Genomic DNA, 20144 nt, shown 5'->3' on the forward strand with positions numbered 1-20144 from the left:
TCTTCACAACCAGCTGATTTCTAGTCAAACAAGAATGTGCCATATTGAATGTGATTTCCACCATTCTATTTCAGCTTTAGAAATGACCAAATTATACCCTCTGTCACACCAATAGCCAGCTACAAGGCCTAGTACCTTTGTTCCCTCCCAGACAAACAGGACCAATATGCTGAAAGCATTTCTGAATTATTGAACATTATGAGGCAGGTCTGGAGTAAACTGGCCTTTTCCCACTAAGGCCAGTGGGCACTAATTGAGGATTTGACCTCATGTGCTGCAGCATATTAGCTTTTTGGACTGACTTTTTGGTGACTTACTTTCCCCCACCCCTCCTTTCTTAAGTCTACAGGATGTACCCACCTCCATGAGTGTCTCTTCAGGCAGCTCTGGTGCCTCAAATGTAACTGCCCCTTCCAGATTAGCTGCTATGGGATCCACAAAAGTACACAGGAGACTAGATGGAGCGTCCATGGTATCCCCACCGGCTCCTACTAAGAAGTGTCTGCCACTGAATGAGCCTCCTGAACTCAGAGAGCTTGAAGACCCCACTGAGAAGAAAACACACATGTCAACAACTTAGAACTGCAGCACAGTCATTGCTTAAATAAGGATTAGGTAATAATTTTTTTGGGCGGGGGCTATTTCCATATCCCATACATATCCCCAGAAGCAAGAGTTGCAGTTCTGTCTGTCGAGATTGGGGGTAGAGGAAGAAGTGAGACTGGAGGGGAACCATTTCTGTGGCAGAGCTCCTTTGGTTAATGCTGACAGGGGATTTGGAAAATGGTCAAGGGCTACACTTTTCTGTGGAGGAGGTCCAGGGATGGAGTTGGATGCAGAAGTGTGCACGGTATAGGGTGTGCAGGAGATGGTGTGAGGTCTGAGAGGGAGTTTGGGTGAAGGAGAGGGTGGTAACCTGGGTCAGGGGATTGGAGTATGACATACCCAGTTAAGGAAGGAAGGGAAGGAGGGAGGGAGTATGGATGCAGAAGAGGATTCTGGCCAGGGGGAAGGGCTCTAGGAGGAGGTGCAAAGTCTGGGAGGAAATTATGACCTGGAAGAAGGGGAAAATGGGGTGCAGACTGAGAGGGTTTGGGTGATTACTTGGATCATGGGATTACGGTGTAGGTTAACTAGACCACCCCAGTCATGATATCATCCCCATTTTACAGAAGAGGAAGTGAGGTACAGAACAGATTGATTTATCCAAGGTCACATCATGGATGGACCAGAAACTGAAACCAAATCTTTTGAGTTCCAGGCTAGTGCCCCAACAACTAGACCAGGGATATGATACCCCTGTGGTTACACAAAGGTACTCCAGGGAGTACATCCTCTCAGCTAGATAGTCACCTAGTTTTGTACCAGGCTATATACAAAGCACTAGCAAAGTCAGTACAAAGTGAAATTTCATGCAGACAATGACTGTTTATATTGCTCTCTAAACTATACACTGAAATATAAGTACAACATTTATATTTCAGTTGATTAATTTTATAATGATATGGTAAAAATGAGAAAGTGAACAACTTTTTGGCACTTGTATGCTATGACGCTTTTGTATTTTTATGTATGGTTTTATAAACAATTGGTTTTTAAGTGAGGTGAAACTTGGAGGTATGCGAGACAAATCAGACTCCTGAAAGAGGTACAATAGCAAAAGGACCCTCCAATGTCTATATTCACCATGAGCCCCATTGCCTCATATGCTGTCAATGGGAAATGTTCTGAGAGAGAGAGAGAGAGATACATAGATCAGGGGTGGGCAAAATAGCCTCAATGGGCTGGATCCATCCACCAAGTGGGTTTATCTGGGCGGCAGAGGTCCTGCCACTCCCCTGCCCCCAGGTCAATCAGGGCCTAAGGACAGGGAAGTGCGCGGTGCTTAGAGTCAACCCTGGTGATTGACTCTAAGTGCCACATGCTGGAGGGTGGGGAGCAAGAGACTTTGTGATTCCCCCTGCTTCCAGACCAATCAGGGCTTGGGGGTGGGAAGAAGTACATGAAGTCTCCTACCAACCTGCCCAGGCCCTGTAAGGAGTGTACGGCACTTACAAGCACTGTGCACTCCTTGCAGGATGGGGACAGGCCAGGCGGAGACTTCGTGTGCTCCCCATGCCCCCAAGCCCTGATTGGCCTGGGGGCTGGGGGAGCACGTGAAGTCTCCTCCTCCTCAGCTTGTGTCACACTGCCTCTGAGCCCTCTCTTTCCATCTCAATCATGACTGATAACCCATTTCTGTACGTGAACTGGAACATGACACAATTAATTAAATAGAGCTAATAAAGATCAGTCACCACTCTTTAAGCTCAACTCTTGTCCAGTTGCAACACTTAGCAAACCAGTCATAATACACGCTGCACGGCTTGCCCTGGAAGAGTTTATGGGAGACTTAGCATATTTTCTAGAGAACACAGAAGAGAATGGGTAATGAAGACTATGTATGAGATATAAGAAGGGTTGCAAGCAGCCCACTGGAATTCTACATGTTGTCCACAAGACATTTTGTTTACCACTGACTGTGCACAGGGTTGCTATATTCTGCTGGCTTTCATCCATGTAGTTTTTTTCTTATCAGTACTACAAACATGACATGCATGTAAAGCAAGGGCATATGAAATGAAGTGCTTGCTGACTGCACACAACATAGTGAGAGCCATGTGCCCCCTCTGCATCCAATCAAAGTGCTGCTATGGTTTGACTGGCACACCCTACAAATTCTACTGTGCAAGTGCAGTTAGCAAAACTACCCTATCCTGGGAGACAACAATCTTGCAGCCCGCTGAGATGAAGGAAGGCAACTCATGCAGACCACTCACTAGCCTAAGCTGTCTCTCACTAATTTACAGGACACTGTCAGCATGAAGATATGTAGCGATCCATCTTCATACTTCCCTGTTGCTATAATCACTTTTCATGCTATCCTGGGAATTTTCAGCTCAATGACAAAAAAACCACATTTAGGACAGGGCCTGAGGGAGAAAGACAACAGAGGGTTCACAGGGTGGCCACTTTAATTCCTTAATCATATATTAAAGACAGACCTTTAATTAGGCTCTCCGTCTTTATGGAGCAAAACAGACACATAATGATGATCTTAACAGCTCCCCACATTAAGGATTAAGAATTTAAGAATTTCCTATTGAACAGGATTATTTAGAGGGATTCACTGACCTACATGGACATTTGTTTTGATAGGAAAATACTAAAAAGGCTATTCTGGAAGTAGAGAGGGAAGTAATGTAAGAAATATGTGCATCTCTTGTCAGCCACCTGCACCCTCGAAGCAATGGAAAGGGCTACTGCAATAACTTCCAGGCTTATGATATTAATGGAATGCAGGCCAGTAACAAATGCATTCTGCTGCCCACTCACCAACAACGTATAGCAAAGTCTGTGGCATGAAAGCCTGCTGCCATCCTTTTCCAGACTGATGCACCAGAACAGATGGGAAAGGCCATTACCTGAAAACATCCTGGTCCTCATGGTCTGTGGTGGTGTTGTCCCACTGGGAGGGGATCCAACTGTGAAGATCACTGGAGATGGGTTCCCCGAACCCACAGTCCTAGCCCCACAGCATAGGTTTCCTCCATAAGCTACAGAGGGAGCTGCAGAAGAAGAGTGAAAAGGATCAACTTTTACTCGGATTAGTACTCAGCAGGCAGAATTCCTCTCCCCACAACCTACAGCTCCTCCCACCCACTCTTCAGATTCTACGGCCTCCTTTTCAAGCATCCTGTGACAAAGCAAATGGCATTGACTTGCCTACAAAACAGGGCACAACCTCAGAGCTCCAGCAGCATTTCACAGCATAAGTGCCAACTGACCACCGAGCAACTGTTCAGAGGACGGGCCTCCTCCCACTACTCCACCACAGTGCCCCAGCTGGGAAATGGAGATACTCTTGAAACTCTTTAATCTGGCAAACTTGGGAAACAGGGTATGTCAGATTAAGGAATTTTTTAGACCAAGGAGAGTGGGAAGAAGAGTAAGGAGAATGGGGCGCTTACCTGACACTTCATTCCCAGGGGCACATGTGGCTCTATGCTCCTTGATGCTCCCAGGCACCACCCCCTGCCGTTTTGGCTATGGGGGAGGAAAACAGCAGCGCACAGAGCCATTTTCTTCTCCTTCTGCCAGGGACCATACCACAGAGATATGGAGGTTCGAGTGTAATATGTCCCCCTACCTCACATGAATACTATGACAGTGAAGGCACGTTTGAGCTACACTTGGAAAAAAGCTTGTTCAATTGTCACCATTCATACATGCAGTCATAAGAAAACCTCAGAGATAATAAGTAATAAGCTGTTCCCTAGCACTTTTCATCCCTAGGTTGCAACGCTTTACAAAGGAAGATGTACTGTCCACCCCATTTCACACACAGCAGTCAATTCCTGTTCCAAGGCCAGGAGACCAGATGTCCTCCTGATCCCCTTCATATGGAGCCCTGGAAAGTTAGAACCCAGCAAACTTGGTACAAGCTACCAAGGTTGAGTGGGCCTCCCCATATACCTGTGATCTCCATTGGTTTCTCATTGTTCAGGCTGTCATTGCTGCCAGCTTCTGAGATCTGGGCCCCAAAGGCAGCCTTGAGAAGCAGGTCAGTAAGGCGGCCAGTGCTCAGCGACCTAGAGAGAAAATGGAAGGAAGACAAGTACATTTTCAGGAAGGTCTGAGGTTTCAGTGAACTTCCACTCTGTGATCTGTGCCATTCTGCCTCCCGACCCACTCTGCACATTACATGGCAAATGGCTCAATGCCAGAACAGCTGTTGGCCTGCAATGCTAGAAACACAGAGTGATCTCCTGCCAGGACAGGACACTGATAGCAATTCAGCTACCTGCACGAACACCTTCTTTTCCCTGATCTCTCCTTCCTGTCAGCATTAGCCAAAGGAGCTCTGCCACAAAAACAGTTCCCCTCCAATCTCACTTCTTCCTCTAACTCCCATCTCGACTGACAGAACTGCATCTCTTGCTATGGGGCTATTCAGGATGAACCCAGGAGAGAGCTGAATTTGCACTCTGAATGCCATGCTGCAGGAGGAAAATTAGAGAAGATAAACAATGGCACAGCAGTGTTAGGCCCTGACACAGCAGTGATAAGATGGCTGGATTCTAAAAGAAGCTCCCTTCAGGAAGAAGAGTATTTTGTTGTATGGGGCAGCTCCCTCCTCATTGCACGAACAATTTCCAAATGGAGCATTCAGCATGTTCGTGCAACTGACAGTCATAATCCCACCTCTGATATATATTTTATACATTTGCTGGGTAGCCTTGGTCTGTTTCTCTCTGTGATCTACATTTTCAGGAGGGCCTAAGGATTTGGGTTGCTTCAGTTTCAAGGCACCCCAAGTTGTAATACCTTAAAAAAGCTTGAATTGCAGAGAGTGGGTCTTCAACACGGATTGAAAATCAGGCCCCTTTATACAGCCAAAAACGAGGATACCCAAAATCACTAATTCAGATTGTGCCCTGCCTCTGTTTAGGAACCCTATAAAAGTTAGGATAGTATGTGCCTGCAATACAGGCATATTGTGAATATTTGCTCCTAATGTAAAATGCTCAGTAGTTGTGAGTGCTAGGCAGTGTTGTCTCTAATTTTTTTACACCACAGGTGGAATACACTTCGTTATATGCACCAAGGCATGTGTGGATGTGCACCACCAGTAAAAACACATGCTGCCGGTTGTGGGCACTCTACTAATCTCTGAATTGCTCCTGAGTGGTTGTCCTAGCACTTAGCTTACAGGGAACACTGGTGCTAGGTCAAAGTGCAGGGGAATTGCTTTTCCCTCACATTTATCATCCAAGTGTCACAACATGACCCATTTTATGGCAGCACTAAGGATGTTAAGTATCGGGTAATTGACTAATTGAACAGTGCATTTTGCATCAACTATTCGATTAGTCGATAGGGCAACTCTGCCTTTGAAGTGTAGCAATAGTCCCTAAAACAGTTGCTAAACTTCAAAGGCGAAAACACTGCATGGAGCCCGGGGTCAGCTGGAGACTCCCTGCTGTCCTCAGGCTCCATGAGGTGCTGTTTTGAAACACCACTGCGACATTTCAAAGCGGCAGCACTACACGGATCCATGCATCACTGTCGCTTTGAAATGCTATGTGCAGCCTGATGCCAGGCTCCCCACAGCATTTCAAAGCAGCAGCACCACATGCAGCCTGGGATCAGCTGTGAAGTCCCCAGCTGATCCCGGGCTCCACATGGAGCTGCCACTTTGAAACACTGTGTGCAGCCTGGGAATACCCCAGCTGGTCCTGGGCTGCACATGGCTTTTCAAAGCACCAGTGCCGAAGTGGAGCCTGGGATCTAACCCCAGGCTTCAAGAGGCGCTACCGCCTTGAAGTACCCCTTTTTCTCCCTCTTCCCCCCCCCCCCCCCCACTTGCTGCTTCTATCTGATAGAGGCAGTAAAGGAGGGGAGAGGAAGTGACTAGTCAACTATACTGTCAACTAGTCCTTCACAACCCTAGACAGAACATGCCAAAAACTTACCTGCCCTTTATCTCTTCCACCGGCCTCATGCCCAGGCCGGCCTGTTGGCAATGAAAATGTTCCATTTCCTTCAGTTCTGGCAGAGTCTTGTTCCGTGTTGGGGCCATCAGAACTCCTTGATGGGCCAAGAGTGTGAGTAGATTCTGGGAACTGGGTGTTTTGGAGAACTCAAAAGGGGACATAGCCTAAAAAGGAGAAAGTTGCAGTTTCACACTGAGTTATTTGTAAATATTCAAATCAAGCTGATTTTGGGTTTTCTAAATCAGGGTTTCTTTGACCTCTCTGAAATCTGTGGAGACTGCTACTGCCCTGGGGAGACCTGCAAGGCAAAGTCTCATCTTACAAACCCAGCCACACTGTGGAACTCAGTCCCATACAGAAGCCCACTACACCTCAGTCCTAATACATTGGGACAGGGCAGCTTATTTTCACTCCCACTCAGATCCTTGGACTTGCTGCTCAGCCCACGATTGAGGCCAAGTGGGAATGGGATTCTGACTCAATGCCCACAGGCTACTACACAGCCCTTGACGAACAACTAATGAGCCAAGGCAAATCAAAACCAATAAGTTACTCCAGAATAACGTGTCCAGTTGAGCTGCAAACAGAATCCAAAGAATACCTTTGTAGGGGAGCCCAGGATAGTTGGCAAGGGACTTCTCTGCATGAATTCAGACAGCTTTGGTGAAGACCTCAGCTGTCGGCAGGGTTGAAAGCCATGAACCTGCAGAGGCTGGCTGGCTGGAGTGTGGCCAAAGCGAGTAACCAGAGGGTCGGAATGCTGCTTGGTAATCTTCTGCTGGCAGGAATGCAAGTCCGACAGATTGGGAGCGCTGTGAAGCCGGCAGCCCATCCCTCGGGAAGAGTGGTCAGCCACGGAGGAACCTAGAGAGTCCAAACAACCCTGCTACCTCAACACATAATCATTTGCCAGTTCTAACTTTCAGGGCTGGTTTGATGCCAGGCTCTACAGGGAAGCCTTAAGAAAGCAGAGGAGTCAATTCTGTACTGGGCACCTACAGATCACATCCTTCAATATGTAGTCAACTCCAGACTCTGTTCTCAGCAACATCCCTCAAGCTTCCATCCTGAGTTAGGCTTTGACCTATGGGGGCCGAGACTCCAGAGGCACGAAATGAGAGGGGTTGTCACTGCTTGAGTTCATTTACTGGGACAGTTATCAGTGCTGTGTGGACCAGCAATAGCAAGGAGGACTGAGAAGAATATGGGAGTGGGAAGAAAGAGGAATCAGGACTCACAAACCTCACTGAACAGTGACCTCTAAAACCCAAGACAGAGTTTGTGTGATGTGCAATCCACACACACCATTTAAACATGTTAATTTCATATCACACACACTATAGGGAGAGCAACACGTGGGGAGGGAGAGGAGGAGGAGGAGGAAGCCAATCAGTAAAAAGTCTCTTCTCATCAAAAAGCATTTCCTGGCCAAGTACTAGAGAAGGACAATCTGTGCCAAATGACTCCTGGAGAGCACCTTTCTGAAGTGCCAGGCCCTTTATTCATGGGTGAGAGACAAAGAAGAGGAAGATTCACACAATATGGACATACCAGGTATGGGGATCCTGCTTCTTATTTCTGCTCCAGGTGGGGAGAAGAACAGTGTCTGGCCAGGCTGCTCTGGAATTGTTCCAACTTTAAGGGGAGACACAACAAAAGGTTTACAGAGTATTAAGTTTTCCCAGAGGCAACATCTAGATTGCAGATTTTCTTTTGAAAGAGGTTTTTCCAAAATTTGGCACATCTACATGGTGCCAAATTTTGGAAAAACCTGCCCTTTCGACACATCCTTTATACCTCGTAAAATGAGGCTTAGAGGGATGGTGAAATAGTGCGTCCGCTTTTCCGAATTTTTTTTTTCAGAAAAGTGGACGTATTCTGTGGCATTGCAGAGGTATCCCTGAAAAACGCTGCAGTCTAGACATAGCCAGAGTGATGCAAACATACGAGATAACTAAGTCCCTCTGAAGATGCCTTCTACTTTCTTGGTACAGAATAAAAGAATGAAAAAGTTCTAGGGGGAAGTGTGAGAAAGGAATTTGTGAGTTTTGGGAAGTGTGAGCAGAAGCTACTCACAACGGACTGGAGTGAAATTAGAGAAATCAAATAGGAAGAAATAAACAAATCCCATAAAGATGGGATTGGAGACTTCAGAGATGGAAATAATCTAGTAAAATCAGAGACAGCCACTGTATGTCGTTCTCCATATCACAACATGCACAGGAAAGCACTCATCCTATCCCCAAATGCCCTGATCTTTCATTGCCTTGTCTGTCTGGGTCAAGCTATCTGATAATGAGAAGGCTAACTCTGGGGATTCCATTGTGCTTGCCAAAATACTGGCCTCACTGAGGTCAGCAAGAGTTTTGTCATTGACTTGAAAGAGACATGAATGTCACTCCCCTGTTAATCAGTAATAACACTAAACACCAGCACAAAGGAATGTATACATTACTGGGAAGAGGACAAATAATATTCTGCTCTCTGAGGTAAAAGTCATTTTAACTGAAATCAGCAGTGGAAAAGATCCTGGATTCCCAAGACACACAGAACACGCAACTATGGCCAGATTTTCTAAAGAGCTCCAGAGCCGATAAGTGTCCCCGGGGACAAGGTGGAATGAATCCCTCCCTCCTGCTCTCGCTCCCTAGCTGCTTCAAGACAACAGACTGAAGAAGGATTCAGTGCATCAGCTGAACATCAGTTCCTTTCATAAGCAGGGCCCTGAACGAAGATTCACTATTTGCGTCACCACAGGAAAGGCTAATTTGCAGGACCTGTGAAAGTAGTTGCAACCTTTCATTCCATACTTGTCTGGTTTGCTTTCACGTGCAACATGGAGATCCTGATTTTTTTCACAGGGCCTTTCTCCAGAAGTCTACAAGGTGTTTTACAAGTACCAATCACACCTCACATCTCATACAGCAGACTGCTATTTTCCCAAGATTACAGATTTGAAAACAGAGGTGCACCCACATGTACCCTGTCCCTGCATGTAACTGTTAGGTCATCTTCCTTTTCTAGAGGAACAGTGTGCTTGATCTTGCAATGGTAGCAACATGCCAGACTCCGATGGTGGGACCTTACCTTGTGGGGATGGTGTGTAAGGCTTAGCACCGCCAAAGGAGAGCCTTCTGGGGGAGGTTATAGCTCTGTGCTCTCCAGACAAAGGAGGGGAAGCACCAATTTTAGCAAAAGCAAGAGGGCTTGTACTGCTTGATCTTCGTATTTTGACAGACCTTATTGGAAACAGCAAGAATGCACAGGTTACTGAAAACACCACTAAAGAAGGGAAAGTAACACAGCATTGCCAGTCCTTTGAGTGCACCCAGCTACTTTCCACCAAGTCAAATCTTCATTAGCAATTTATTCTTTGTATTGCCACACAGCCTAGACACCGGTGGGCAATAACTGTTCTGCATGCCAGATGTGGTTTGCCAGTGTTAGCCCTTGGTCGGCCATTGGTGCTTTATTTACCTGCACCTCCACAGGTATGGCTGCTTGAAGCTCCTGTTGAATGTGGATCACTGAGCTGTGGGAACTGGTGTCTCAGTCCATGCTGCTTCTCTCAGCTACCATTGGCTAGGAACAGTGATCCACCGCTAAGAAGAGCTTCAAGCAGCCATACCTGAGAAGGCACAGGTAAATAAAGCACAGCAACCCACCAGTGACTAACCCTGGCCAACTGGCTCCAGCTTATTGCCCACCCCAATCTAGGATCAGGCCCCCACTGTGCTACGTGCCATACAAGCATAGAACAAGGATCTTACAATGCAAGAAGAAGCTTAGCTATAAAAATAAAATCTGGGCATAGTCATCATTTTTAGTCTCTCTCTCTCTCTTGTTTTAATGACGTGATCAAAAATACCCAGTGGTTTGTTAGCTTAGTCATTGCCTATTGGTACTGGGCTGTACACACAATGGTTACAGTAGTCTTTTAATTGGATAGCTCCATAGGCATGCATGGCATTGTACAATAGGTAAGCTGAGCCAAATGAGTTACTGCCTCAAAGAGCTTTGAGTCAAGGCAGGAATGGGTACAAAGCAACATTGTCATTCCAATTGTAATGGTCACACAGTAGTCTAAGTGCTACAGAGAGGAATGTGTGTTTTTAGGCTCATATTTTCAAAATAGAATCCGAGCTATTAACTCCCTTAAGTTTCTTTGAAAAACCTCATCCTTAAAGAGCAAAAATTACACTTATCTGTACAGAAAAAACACATGAATCTACCTGAAGTATTGCCCATATCCTACAAACAACAGACGGGGAAACAGAATACAGTGAATCCAGCAACATTTTGATCCTTTGAAGAGACAGGAATACCACTTTTGGTATTTCACATTATTTTTTCTTTTCTGGAAAAATATATTTTTTTGCACACTCACACACCCTCTCCTGTTCCCTCTCCCAAGAACAGAATGAATTTTTACCATGGCAGCTGGTTGGGCAGGACACTCAGACACCTCAAACACAAAAAAGCATCTTTTCTCACCATGAATTCCTATTTACTTTCTCAGTCAACTCTTGCAAAGATTTTCATTTTTAATCAATCTTTTTTTTTTAAATGTCATGGTTGCAACCCACAGGGGATTTGAGGAATTTGAAAGAACTACTTTACTTAATGCATGATACTACCAGGAATATACACTCTACTTTATAAGATGAAGGTACAGATACACAATCTATTATGTAATCTGATGGCATAAAGATTCGATTGTTGAGAATATATACTTGAGTCTTGACTGATAAAGCCAAGAGGAAGCTATGCAGGTTGTATCAAATAAATGCCATTACATTCTTTAAGAAATGCCATTATATATTTTATTATGCCACATGCTTTACAGGAAAGATGCTTTAAGTGGAGCAAGATTTAAAATATGTATTGGTACTTTCCTGGCTTTTAAACTGCCCATAAAATACTCTAAAATAGTTTTTCTGTAAGTCCTGATATTCCAAATTTATAGACTTAGGATAGGAATGGTTAACTGGTTAATCAGTAAGCCTCACCTCTTAATGGGTGAGTCTTACTGATTCTGATTAACTGGTCTGCTCCAGCCCTGCAGGACCTGTGCAGGCAGGAGCACTTTAGCCAGCCAGTTGGTGGGGGAGACTACTCCAGCTTGCCTGTTCCCCATTTAATCAGTCAACTGGTTTAAACATTACATTTAACCAGTTATCCAAGTAAATCAGATTTTACATCCTTAATCTAGGATCTTTCAACTGACCTGGACTTGAAATAAAATTATGCACTGCACCCACCTCTCAAAAATTATATAAAAATTATACATTCACCAAAGAGCAGCCCAGCATGGAGAAAAATTCCCAGACTCCTTATTGGGATACATTGAAGGTGTATAGTCCAGATAGATTTTTAGATATCAGATTTCAAGATTATCATTGGTTCAGGACTGAACATACTCTACCCTGACCCTGTTCCAGCATGAATTTAAAGGGGATAGTCTACATTTGGACCATGAAAAGGAAACAGTTTAAAAATGACAGCTGCTTGAAGTTGCTCAGAGACCTGGAAGCACTCAAGAGATGGAATTAGCAAACAGAGAACAGATACATGCAAATTAACTCATTGCTATCACTACCACATCGAGTCTCTACTCAAATAAACAGCAAATGATCTTATTAACTGATTCAACTTTTAGTCTGTTTAAATCACATGGTCCTAGGGCATTTGGTAAAATGGTCAAATTTGGCCCGCCTAGATACCTGGCAGTCAATTTTCACGGACATCTGTGAGAATTCTGAGCAAGTAACAGAGTGAAATTTGGGTCTGAAACTTTAAGATTAAGACATATGATCAAATGACTGATAAGGAAGACCAGCCATTAGGGTCACTGTAAGTATGATAGGTAACTAGAATCCCAATTACAGCTTTTATTTTGTTGAACTTTTCCTTCTGTCTTTGGAGGATGTATGATGCCCCTACTTGCATGGGGAAAGAAACAAATTTGTCGAGCACCAGGCCATCCGAAAGACAAAAGATGCTGCTCTGCATGAAGTTTCTTAGATGTTCTTCACTGTACCCATGCTCAAGTAGGCATCCTAATATGATACTTTCATCCCAGATTGGTAGACTGTGGTTTTTGAATCTGAACCAGCAATTCCAAGCCTGATATCTGTCACAGGAGTGCCATGAGAGGGATGCTTTTTATATCTGCAAATTTTCCAGATCCTTGACTTTGTGGACAAGGATTATGATACCTGATGGTAAATTATTTTCTCATGATTAACTCTCAACAGTTTGACCAAGGTCTGCTCCAGAAATATGGGACATCTAAAGGTGTTTGTCCAGAAGGTAAAATTTGTTGGCTTCTATTTAGGTTAGACTGACTTATAACATCTCCAATGTTTTCAGCCTTTACAAAAACAGATGGAAGCTTCTTGGCAGCTAACTCTAATGAATGTAAACATTAAAAAAAACTCCTCACCTTGGCAGTAAGTCATAATTCTTTGGAAACTTGGTTCTTTGCTTGCTGCTTATACACTGCAATTTGTCAATAATCTGAACATATTCCACCTCTGATACAGGGACTTTCTTTAAGTCATATTTCCTGTATGGCTCTCCTTTCAATTGGCCTTTGATGGAGAGGGCCATAGTTAACTCACTGGACAAGTATGTAAGTCTAAAGTGTATGTGGCAATCTCAGCAGACAGAAACCAAGAGCTCCTCAGAGGTGTGATCCATCTATGTAGTATGCAAGGCATCACTCCCATGGTCCAAGACTAATATCCGGTTCATCCTGATTTGTTCCCTCATCTGTGCTCTACACCTCACAGGCATGAATTGCGCAGGCATAATTATGTTGCACCAAGGTGAGGAGGTTAGTTAAACAGAAATTAAAAGGCACAGTGATTAGATCCAAATCCCTGAAAGTTGCATGGAAACTTTTTCAAGACACCATAATAGAGGCCCAACTTAAATGTATACCCCAAATTTAAAAACATAGCAAGAGACCTAAAAAAGAGTCACCGTGGCTTAACCACCTTGTAAAAGAAGCAGTGAGGGACAAAAAGGTATCTTTTAAGAAGTGGAAGTCCAATCCTAGTGAGATAAATAGAAAGGAACATAAAAACTGTCAAATCAAGTGTAAAAGTGTAATAAGAAAAGCAAAAAAAAATATTGAGGAGCAGCTAGCCAAAAACTCAAAAAGAAATAACAAAATGTTTTTTAAGTACATTAGAAGCAGAAAGCCTGCTAAAAAACCTGTGGGTCCCCTAGATGATTGAGCTATAAAAGGAGCAATCAAGGATGATAAAAGCCATTGCGGAGAAACTAAATGATTTCTTTGCTTCAGTCTTCATGGCTGAGGATGTTGGGGAGATTCCCAAATCTGCACCGTCCTTTGTGGGTGATGAATCTGAGGAACTGTCCCGGATTGAAGAGTCATTGGAGGAGGTTGTGGAACAAATAGAAAAACTTAATGTTAACAAATCTCTGGAACCAGATGGCATTCATCCAAGGGTTCTAAAAGAACTCAAATGGGAAACTGCTGAGCTATTATCTGTGGTTTGTAACCTATCCTTTAAATCGGCTTCCGTACTTAGTGACTGGAAGGTAGCCAACGTGACACCAATATTTAAAAAGGGCTCTAGAGGCGTTCCTGGCAATTACAGACCAGTAAGTCTAACTTCAGTACCAGGCAAATTAGTCGAAATAATAGTAAAGAATAAAATTGTGAGGCATGTAGAAGAACATAATTTGTTGGACAAAAGTCAACATGGTTTCTGTAAAGGGAAATCCTGTCTTACTAATCTATTGGAGTTCTTTGAAGGGGTTAACAAACATGCGGACAAGGGGAATCCAGTAGATATAGTATACTTGGATTTTCAGAAGGCCTTTGACAAGGTCCCTCACCAAAGGCTCTTGTGTAAATTTCATGGCCATGGGATAAGAGGGAAGGTCCTTTCTTGGATTGAGAACTGGTTAAAAGACAGGAAACAAAGGGTAGGAATAAATGGTAAATTTTCAGATTGGAGAGGGGTAACTAGTGGTGTCCCCCAAGGGTCAGTCCTGGGACCAATCCTTTTCAACTTATTCATAAATGATCTGGAGAAAGGGGTAAGCAGTGAGGTAGTAAAGTTTGCAGATGATACCAAACTGTTTAGGATAGTCAAGACAGAAGCAGACTGTGAGGGACTTCAAGAAGATCTCACCAAGCTAAGTGACTGGGCAACAAAATGGCAAATGAATTTTAATGTGGATAAGTGTAAAGTAATGCACATCGGGAAAAATAACCCCAACTATACGTACAGTATTATGGGGGCTAATTTGGCTACAACAAATCAGGAAAGAGATCTTGGAGTTATCGTAGACAGTTCTCTGAAAACTTCCACATAGTGTGCAGTGGCGGTCAAAAAGTCAAATAGGATGCTAGGAATTATTAAGAAAGGGATAGAAAATAAGACCCAGAATATCTTACTGCCCCTGTATAAAACTATGGTACGCCCACATCTTGAATACTGTGTACAGATGTGGTCTCCTCACCTCAAAAAAGATATTTTGACCTTGGAAAGGGTTCAGAAAAGGGCAACTAAAATGATTAGGGGTCTGGAACGGGTCCCATATGAGAAAAGGTTAAAGCGACTGGGACTTTTCAGTTTAGAAAAGAGGAGACTGAGGGGGGATATGATAGAGATATATAAAATCATGAGTGGTGTGGAGAGGGCCAATAAAGAAAAGTTATTTATTAGTTCCCTAAATAGAAGAACTAGAGGACACCAAATGAAATTAATGGGTAGCAGGTTTAAAACTAATAAAAGAAAGTTCTTCTTCACACATCATGTAGTCAGCCTCTGGAACTCCTTGCCAGAGGAGGCTGTGAAGGCTAGGACTATAATAGAGTTTAAAGAGAAGCTAGATAATTTCATGGAGGTTAGGTCCATAAAAGGCTATTAGCCTGGGGATAAAATGGTGTCCTTGGCCTCTGTTTGTCAGAGGCTGGAGAGGGATGGCAGGAAACAAATCGCTTGATCACGGTCTTCGGTCCATCCTCTCTGGGGCACCTGGTGCTGGCCACTGTTGGCAGACAGGATACTGGGCTACATGGACCTTTGGTCTGATCCAGTACAGCCGTTCTTATGTTCTTATCACCTTAACATGATGGTGTCACACAGGACACATTTCTTTGTGATGTGACTAAACATGTAAACAGATTATTAGAAAAATTAATTTCAACTGTATTTTCAATAGTTTGACCAAAAATGTCTATAAGTTTTAGCCATGTGCCAAATTAAAAACCATTTTCCCTGGGATATCCATCAGAGAGACTGATCTGCCAGGAAGGGAAGAGTTTGATACCCAACTCCTACTGAAATTTGAGAGGAGACAAATAACTAAGTATGTCTTTGAAAATCATAATATGTTACAGTGCTTGGTCGCAAATAGATTTTACTATTGATGGAGATGGATCATATGGATCTTTTGAAATAAGCAGTGCAGGAAATGTCACTGGCTCCTCCCCTCAACTCAGCACTTACTGTGGCGAAGTGTGTTGATTGGGAGACTGAAGGTTCTGTTCAATCCGCTGGTAATTGTGGATTTGCGTTGGGACTGGGATGGGGACAGAGTGCTTGTACTTGCTGCTGGACAACTGGCCTTGCTGGCTGTGGAATTGAAAAAAAAAAAAAAAAAGACTCTTGTGAGGAGAGAGTGTTTAATGAGTCACTGGCTGCAGGAAAGCATCCATCTTGCTCCTCTTCTCAGGTTGTGAGTTTACATGCTCTTATATCAAAGCCATCTCTTTAAAGGAAGGGCCTCTTCATACTTCCCCAAACCACTCATCTCTTTTTCCTCATTCAGACTGCCTTCCCACAGACTGTATTAGTCACATGATTCACCACACCCACTAGCTGCCTCAGATCCTCAGCTATGAAGCACATCCTTGAATAAAGGCCTTGATCACAAAGGATGTTGGCAAAGCATCATTTGTTGCCCAAAGCTACATCTGATTCATACAATGTCATTGCCAAAGAAATGGCATCTCCATGAGTCTCAGCATTCCAAGGCAAACACATAGTCCTTAGAAAATGAGCACATCTGCAAGTAAACTAAGTGTAGGGAGGCACCTCCTGGAGAAGAAATTGTAAGTGGCCTCTTCACTATACATGCATGCAGAATTCCAACTGGGATCAAGAGGAGATGAGTGTCTTAGGCCATGTCTCTACTTACCAGATGATCACACTCTGGTGATCAATCTTCTGGGGTTCGATTTAGTGGGAGTAGTAAAGACCTGCTAAACTGAATGCTGAGGGTGCCCCTGTCAGTCCAGATGTTGCCAGGAGTTAAAGGAAGTAGATGGGAGTGTTTCTCCCATCGACTCTCCCGTTATGGGGCCACCGCAGAAAATTGATGCAAGATATGTTGACTGCAGCTATGCAATTCACATAGCTGGAGTTGCGTATCTTGTTTTGATTTTTTTTTTTTGACAGCATAGACCTGGCTTTAGATTCATTCTGCAAATCACAGACTGCTGTCTACTTAAGTCCAAACAAGCTACATGGATCAGGCTCCAAAACTTATCCCTTTCAGGTGGCAGTTTTCTCCATTATTCCTTGCTTGCCTGCTACACTGTACAAAACTATGAAACCACACCACTGTGTGATTAAACTAAGTAGCTTCCTAAAATCCTTTCCCAAAGTCTTCAGGGAATTCCAGGATTAATTGCCATGGAAGTGTCACTTACTGCAGCAAACACTGAATATGTAGCTATTGCATGGCTATAGGAAGATTTTATAAGTGATGGAGGTTTCTGTAGTCTTCTCTCTTCTTCAGTCTGGCACATAAAAACATTGCCTATAGGGAATCTGGATCTATCTCTTAAAGGGAGGTGACCCACACTGTGTCCTGGACATAATCCACAGCAAAAGTGCTTAATACCAGCAAAGAAGAAAGATGAAACAAAACAAACTGAGAATTAAAAAAAGAAACTAGAGCTGTTGTTTTATATAGCCACCAAAAAATGTAAAGGCAAAAGGTGCTTTGCACAAAAGCCAACTATATCATGTAGTTGGCAGTGAAAATGTTTGGCAATGCCTATATGCTATTGCTTATTGGCAGATTTCCAGGACATGGTCCATAGCCCAGGAGGAAGTCACTCACCGCTTGAGCAGCACCAGGGGGCTGAAAAAGATGCTCTTGCAAAACTGGAAGATGTAGAAGTGACCTACTTACCATGAACAACCCACTTCAAGCTCATGATACCATCTACACGTTTTGTTAGTCTTTAAGGTGCTACTAGACTTTTCGTTGTTTTTTAAGTTTTTCCTGTTACAGACTAATTTGACTATCCCTCTGAAATTGCTTCAGGGGGTAGATGAGTTAGTTTGTACAGGATAAACTTAAAAAAACAACAAATAGTCTGGTAGCACTTTAAAGGCTAACAAAACTGGTTAATTATTAACATCCCTATTCCATATGGCTGATATGCTGTAAACAGGAGGACACATGTACCTTACATACAGGGAACTGACCAAATGGCCAAGACAACTAATAGCTGGTAACTAAACCTGAACCTAGCATGTGTTGGACATTGGAAACAGCTTTCAATCCACAGGCATCCAGAAATTCCCAAAGCCCAACAGATCAAGAAGGAAAGAGATTTCAGTTAACTAGCTGTAGCTAAATATGTAGCTAAGGTGGCATTAAACTCATTACTTTGGGATACATCCAAAGAAGTACACAGACACAATTTTAGACTGCATCTTCAATAGGGAAGTGAGCGGGGAGAAAAAGACCCCAACCCTTGCATTTAATATGGGTTAATCATAGTCAGGTGACATTCTGGTTGACTTTCAGGAGCATAGTTCCCGAGAGCACAGTGACATCTAGAGACAAACACTCCACTACCAGCCAATCTCAAACAGCCTCTGTTATCTGACTCACTTGGGCAGTGTCCAAGGCTGCAGGGAGGGGCAGCGGAGGAAGGTGAAATGCTAATTGCAAGACTAGAGGCACAAACAAAGGGAAAGATATCACCTGCTAACAAGTGGTGCCAAAAGGAGAGGGAAAAGCCAGCCAATGGATCATCATGCATCAGCAGAGCCTATGTTTGAGTAGGGTGAAAAGACACCCTGGTAGGACTAGCTCAGAAGCATCTTCAGAGGGTGCTTGGCCTCCTCCACTTTGTTGGGCTGGGTTGGAGGCTCTCTTCCTATATTACACTGATCTCTTCCCCTTCCTGGAAGGGTAGATTTCTCCATAGAAGCACACAGGGACTGAGACCTGTTCCAAAGAAGCAATTGGCAGGGTCGCCGAAGGGAGAGGGAGAAGAGAGTAACTGCCCCTAGGGCCTGGTGAGTCAAAGAGGCCTAAAGCTTCGGCCACTGCTGCTGCCACAGTAGCAGCAGCCAGAGTCCCGGGCCCTTTAAATTGCTGCTGGAGTGCCATGCCACACACTCCAAGCAGCATTAAGGTCTGTGGGAAGGTGTTGCACAATGCTCTGAGCAGCTCTGGCCCTTCCAGGAGAGTGAAGCAACTCCCCCAAGTTGCCCAGAGGCCCATGGAGTCTATTGACTCTGCTGGCTTTAGGAATGAGTGTGTGGGATAGTGAAATGGCAGAGCAGTCATTTTACACTTTCGATGTCAATGGGACTCCGGCATCCTGATTTGGTGGAAAGAGAGCACAGCAAAAAGCAAGCCAGCATTTACAGTGACTGTCTGTGCATTATTGCCCACTGTTCTTTAGAATGAAGCCAAGTCCTTTAATGAAGACTGATCCCATGGCTGCACATGAATCAGTTAAATAATGAACTGCTAAAAAGCTTAGCAGGTGACTGCATGAGAAATCTCATGAAGTTAAACACAGCTGTGCTACATGCCTGCCAATTAGTTCCATCATCTTAGCAAGGCTCTGAGGTGTATTTCTCCCCCAGTTTCATAGGAGTTTAAGCAATGGCACATAATTGTGGGCTCTCTCTGGGAGAGGAGTATTTTCACACATGCAAGGGTGGGACTTCTCTAACATTTTGTGTTATTTTCCCACCCATAAAAAGTGCCGGGTTGACACAAAAGTCCTGCTCTTACTCAGAGCAGAGGCAGTATGATGGTCCTTATGGAAATGGGCCACCTTGAAGTCAAATCAGACTTCTTGTGCAGTCAATGGATTGGAACCTATTGTGGCAGGGGGATGCAGAAGTCTGGTGGAGGACGGATACACAGAGGCTGTGTCTACACTGGCGCGATCTTGCACAAAAGTGGTCGCTCTTGCGCAAAAACTTGCTGCCTGTCTACACTGGCCACGTGTTCTTGCGCAAGTAAACTGACGTTCTAATGTATGAAATCAGTGCTTCTTGCGCCAGAACTTTGACGCTCCCACTCAGGAATAAGCCCTTTTGTACAACTGTTCTTGCGCAAGAGGCCAGTGTAGACAGGCAAGATGAATTTCTTGTGCAAGAAAGCCCTATGGTTAAAATGGCCATCGGAGCTTTCTTGTGCAAGAGAGCATCTACACTGGCATGGATGCTCTTGCGCAAAAGCACATCTCTTGCACAAAAGCACATGCCAGTGCAGATGCTCTCTTCTGGAAGAGTTTTTGCACAAGAACTCTTCCGCAAAAGAGTTCTTGCGCAAGAAGCTACCAGTGTAGACGTAGCC

At 44.1% G+C, this 20144-nt stretch overlaps 1 protein-coding gene across 4 annotated transcripts in view; it reads right to left on the minus strand.

The window, feature by feature from the left end:
• Nucleotides 1-20144, minus strand: part of ULK1 (unc-51 like autophagy activating kinase 1) — a 151488-nt gene that overhangs the window by 20455 nt on the left and 110889 nt on the right. For 3 of the 4 annotated variants that reach the window (XM_075898408.2, XM_014572209.3, XM_089775249.1), the window contains exons 16-23: nucleotides 16031-16156; nucleotides 9624-9775; nucleotides 8088-8171; nucleotides 7138-7400; nucleotides 6516-6700; nucleotides 4516-4631; nucleotides 3465-3608; nucleotides 361-548 (exon numbers count right to left, since the gene is read on the minus strand). In XM_075898408.2, the coding sequence (XP_075754523.2) occupies nucleotides 361-548; nucleotides 3465-3608; nucleotides 4516-4631; nucleotides 6516-6700; nucleotides 7138-7400; nucleotides 8088-8171; nucleotides 9624-9775; nucleotides 16031-16156 (1258 nt within the window). The remainder of the gene's footprint in view (nucleotides 1-360; nucleotides 549-3464; nucleotides 3609-4515; nucleotides 4632-6515; nucleotides 6701-7137; nucleotides 7401-8087; nucleotides 8172-9623; nucleotides 9776-16030; nucleotides 16157-20144) is intronic. The other variant, XM_075898409.2, reaches the window with a different exon arrangement.

Source organism: Pelodiscus sinensis, chromosome Z, assembly GCF_052426305.1.
Source record: "Pelodiscus sinensis isolate ZL-2025 chromosome Z, ASM5242630v1, whole genome shotgun sequence".
NCBI classification, from domain to species: domain Eukaryota; kingdom Metazoa; phylum Chordata; order Testudines; family Trionychidae; genus Pelodiscus; species Pelodiscus sinensis.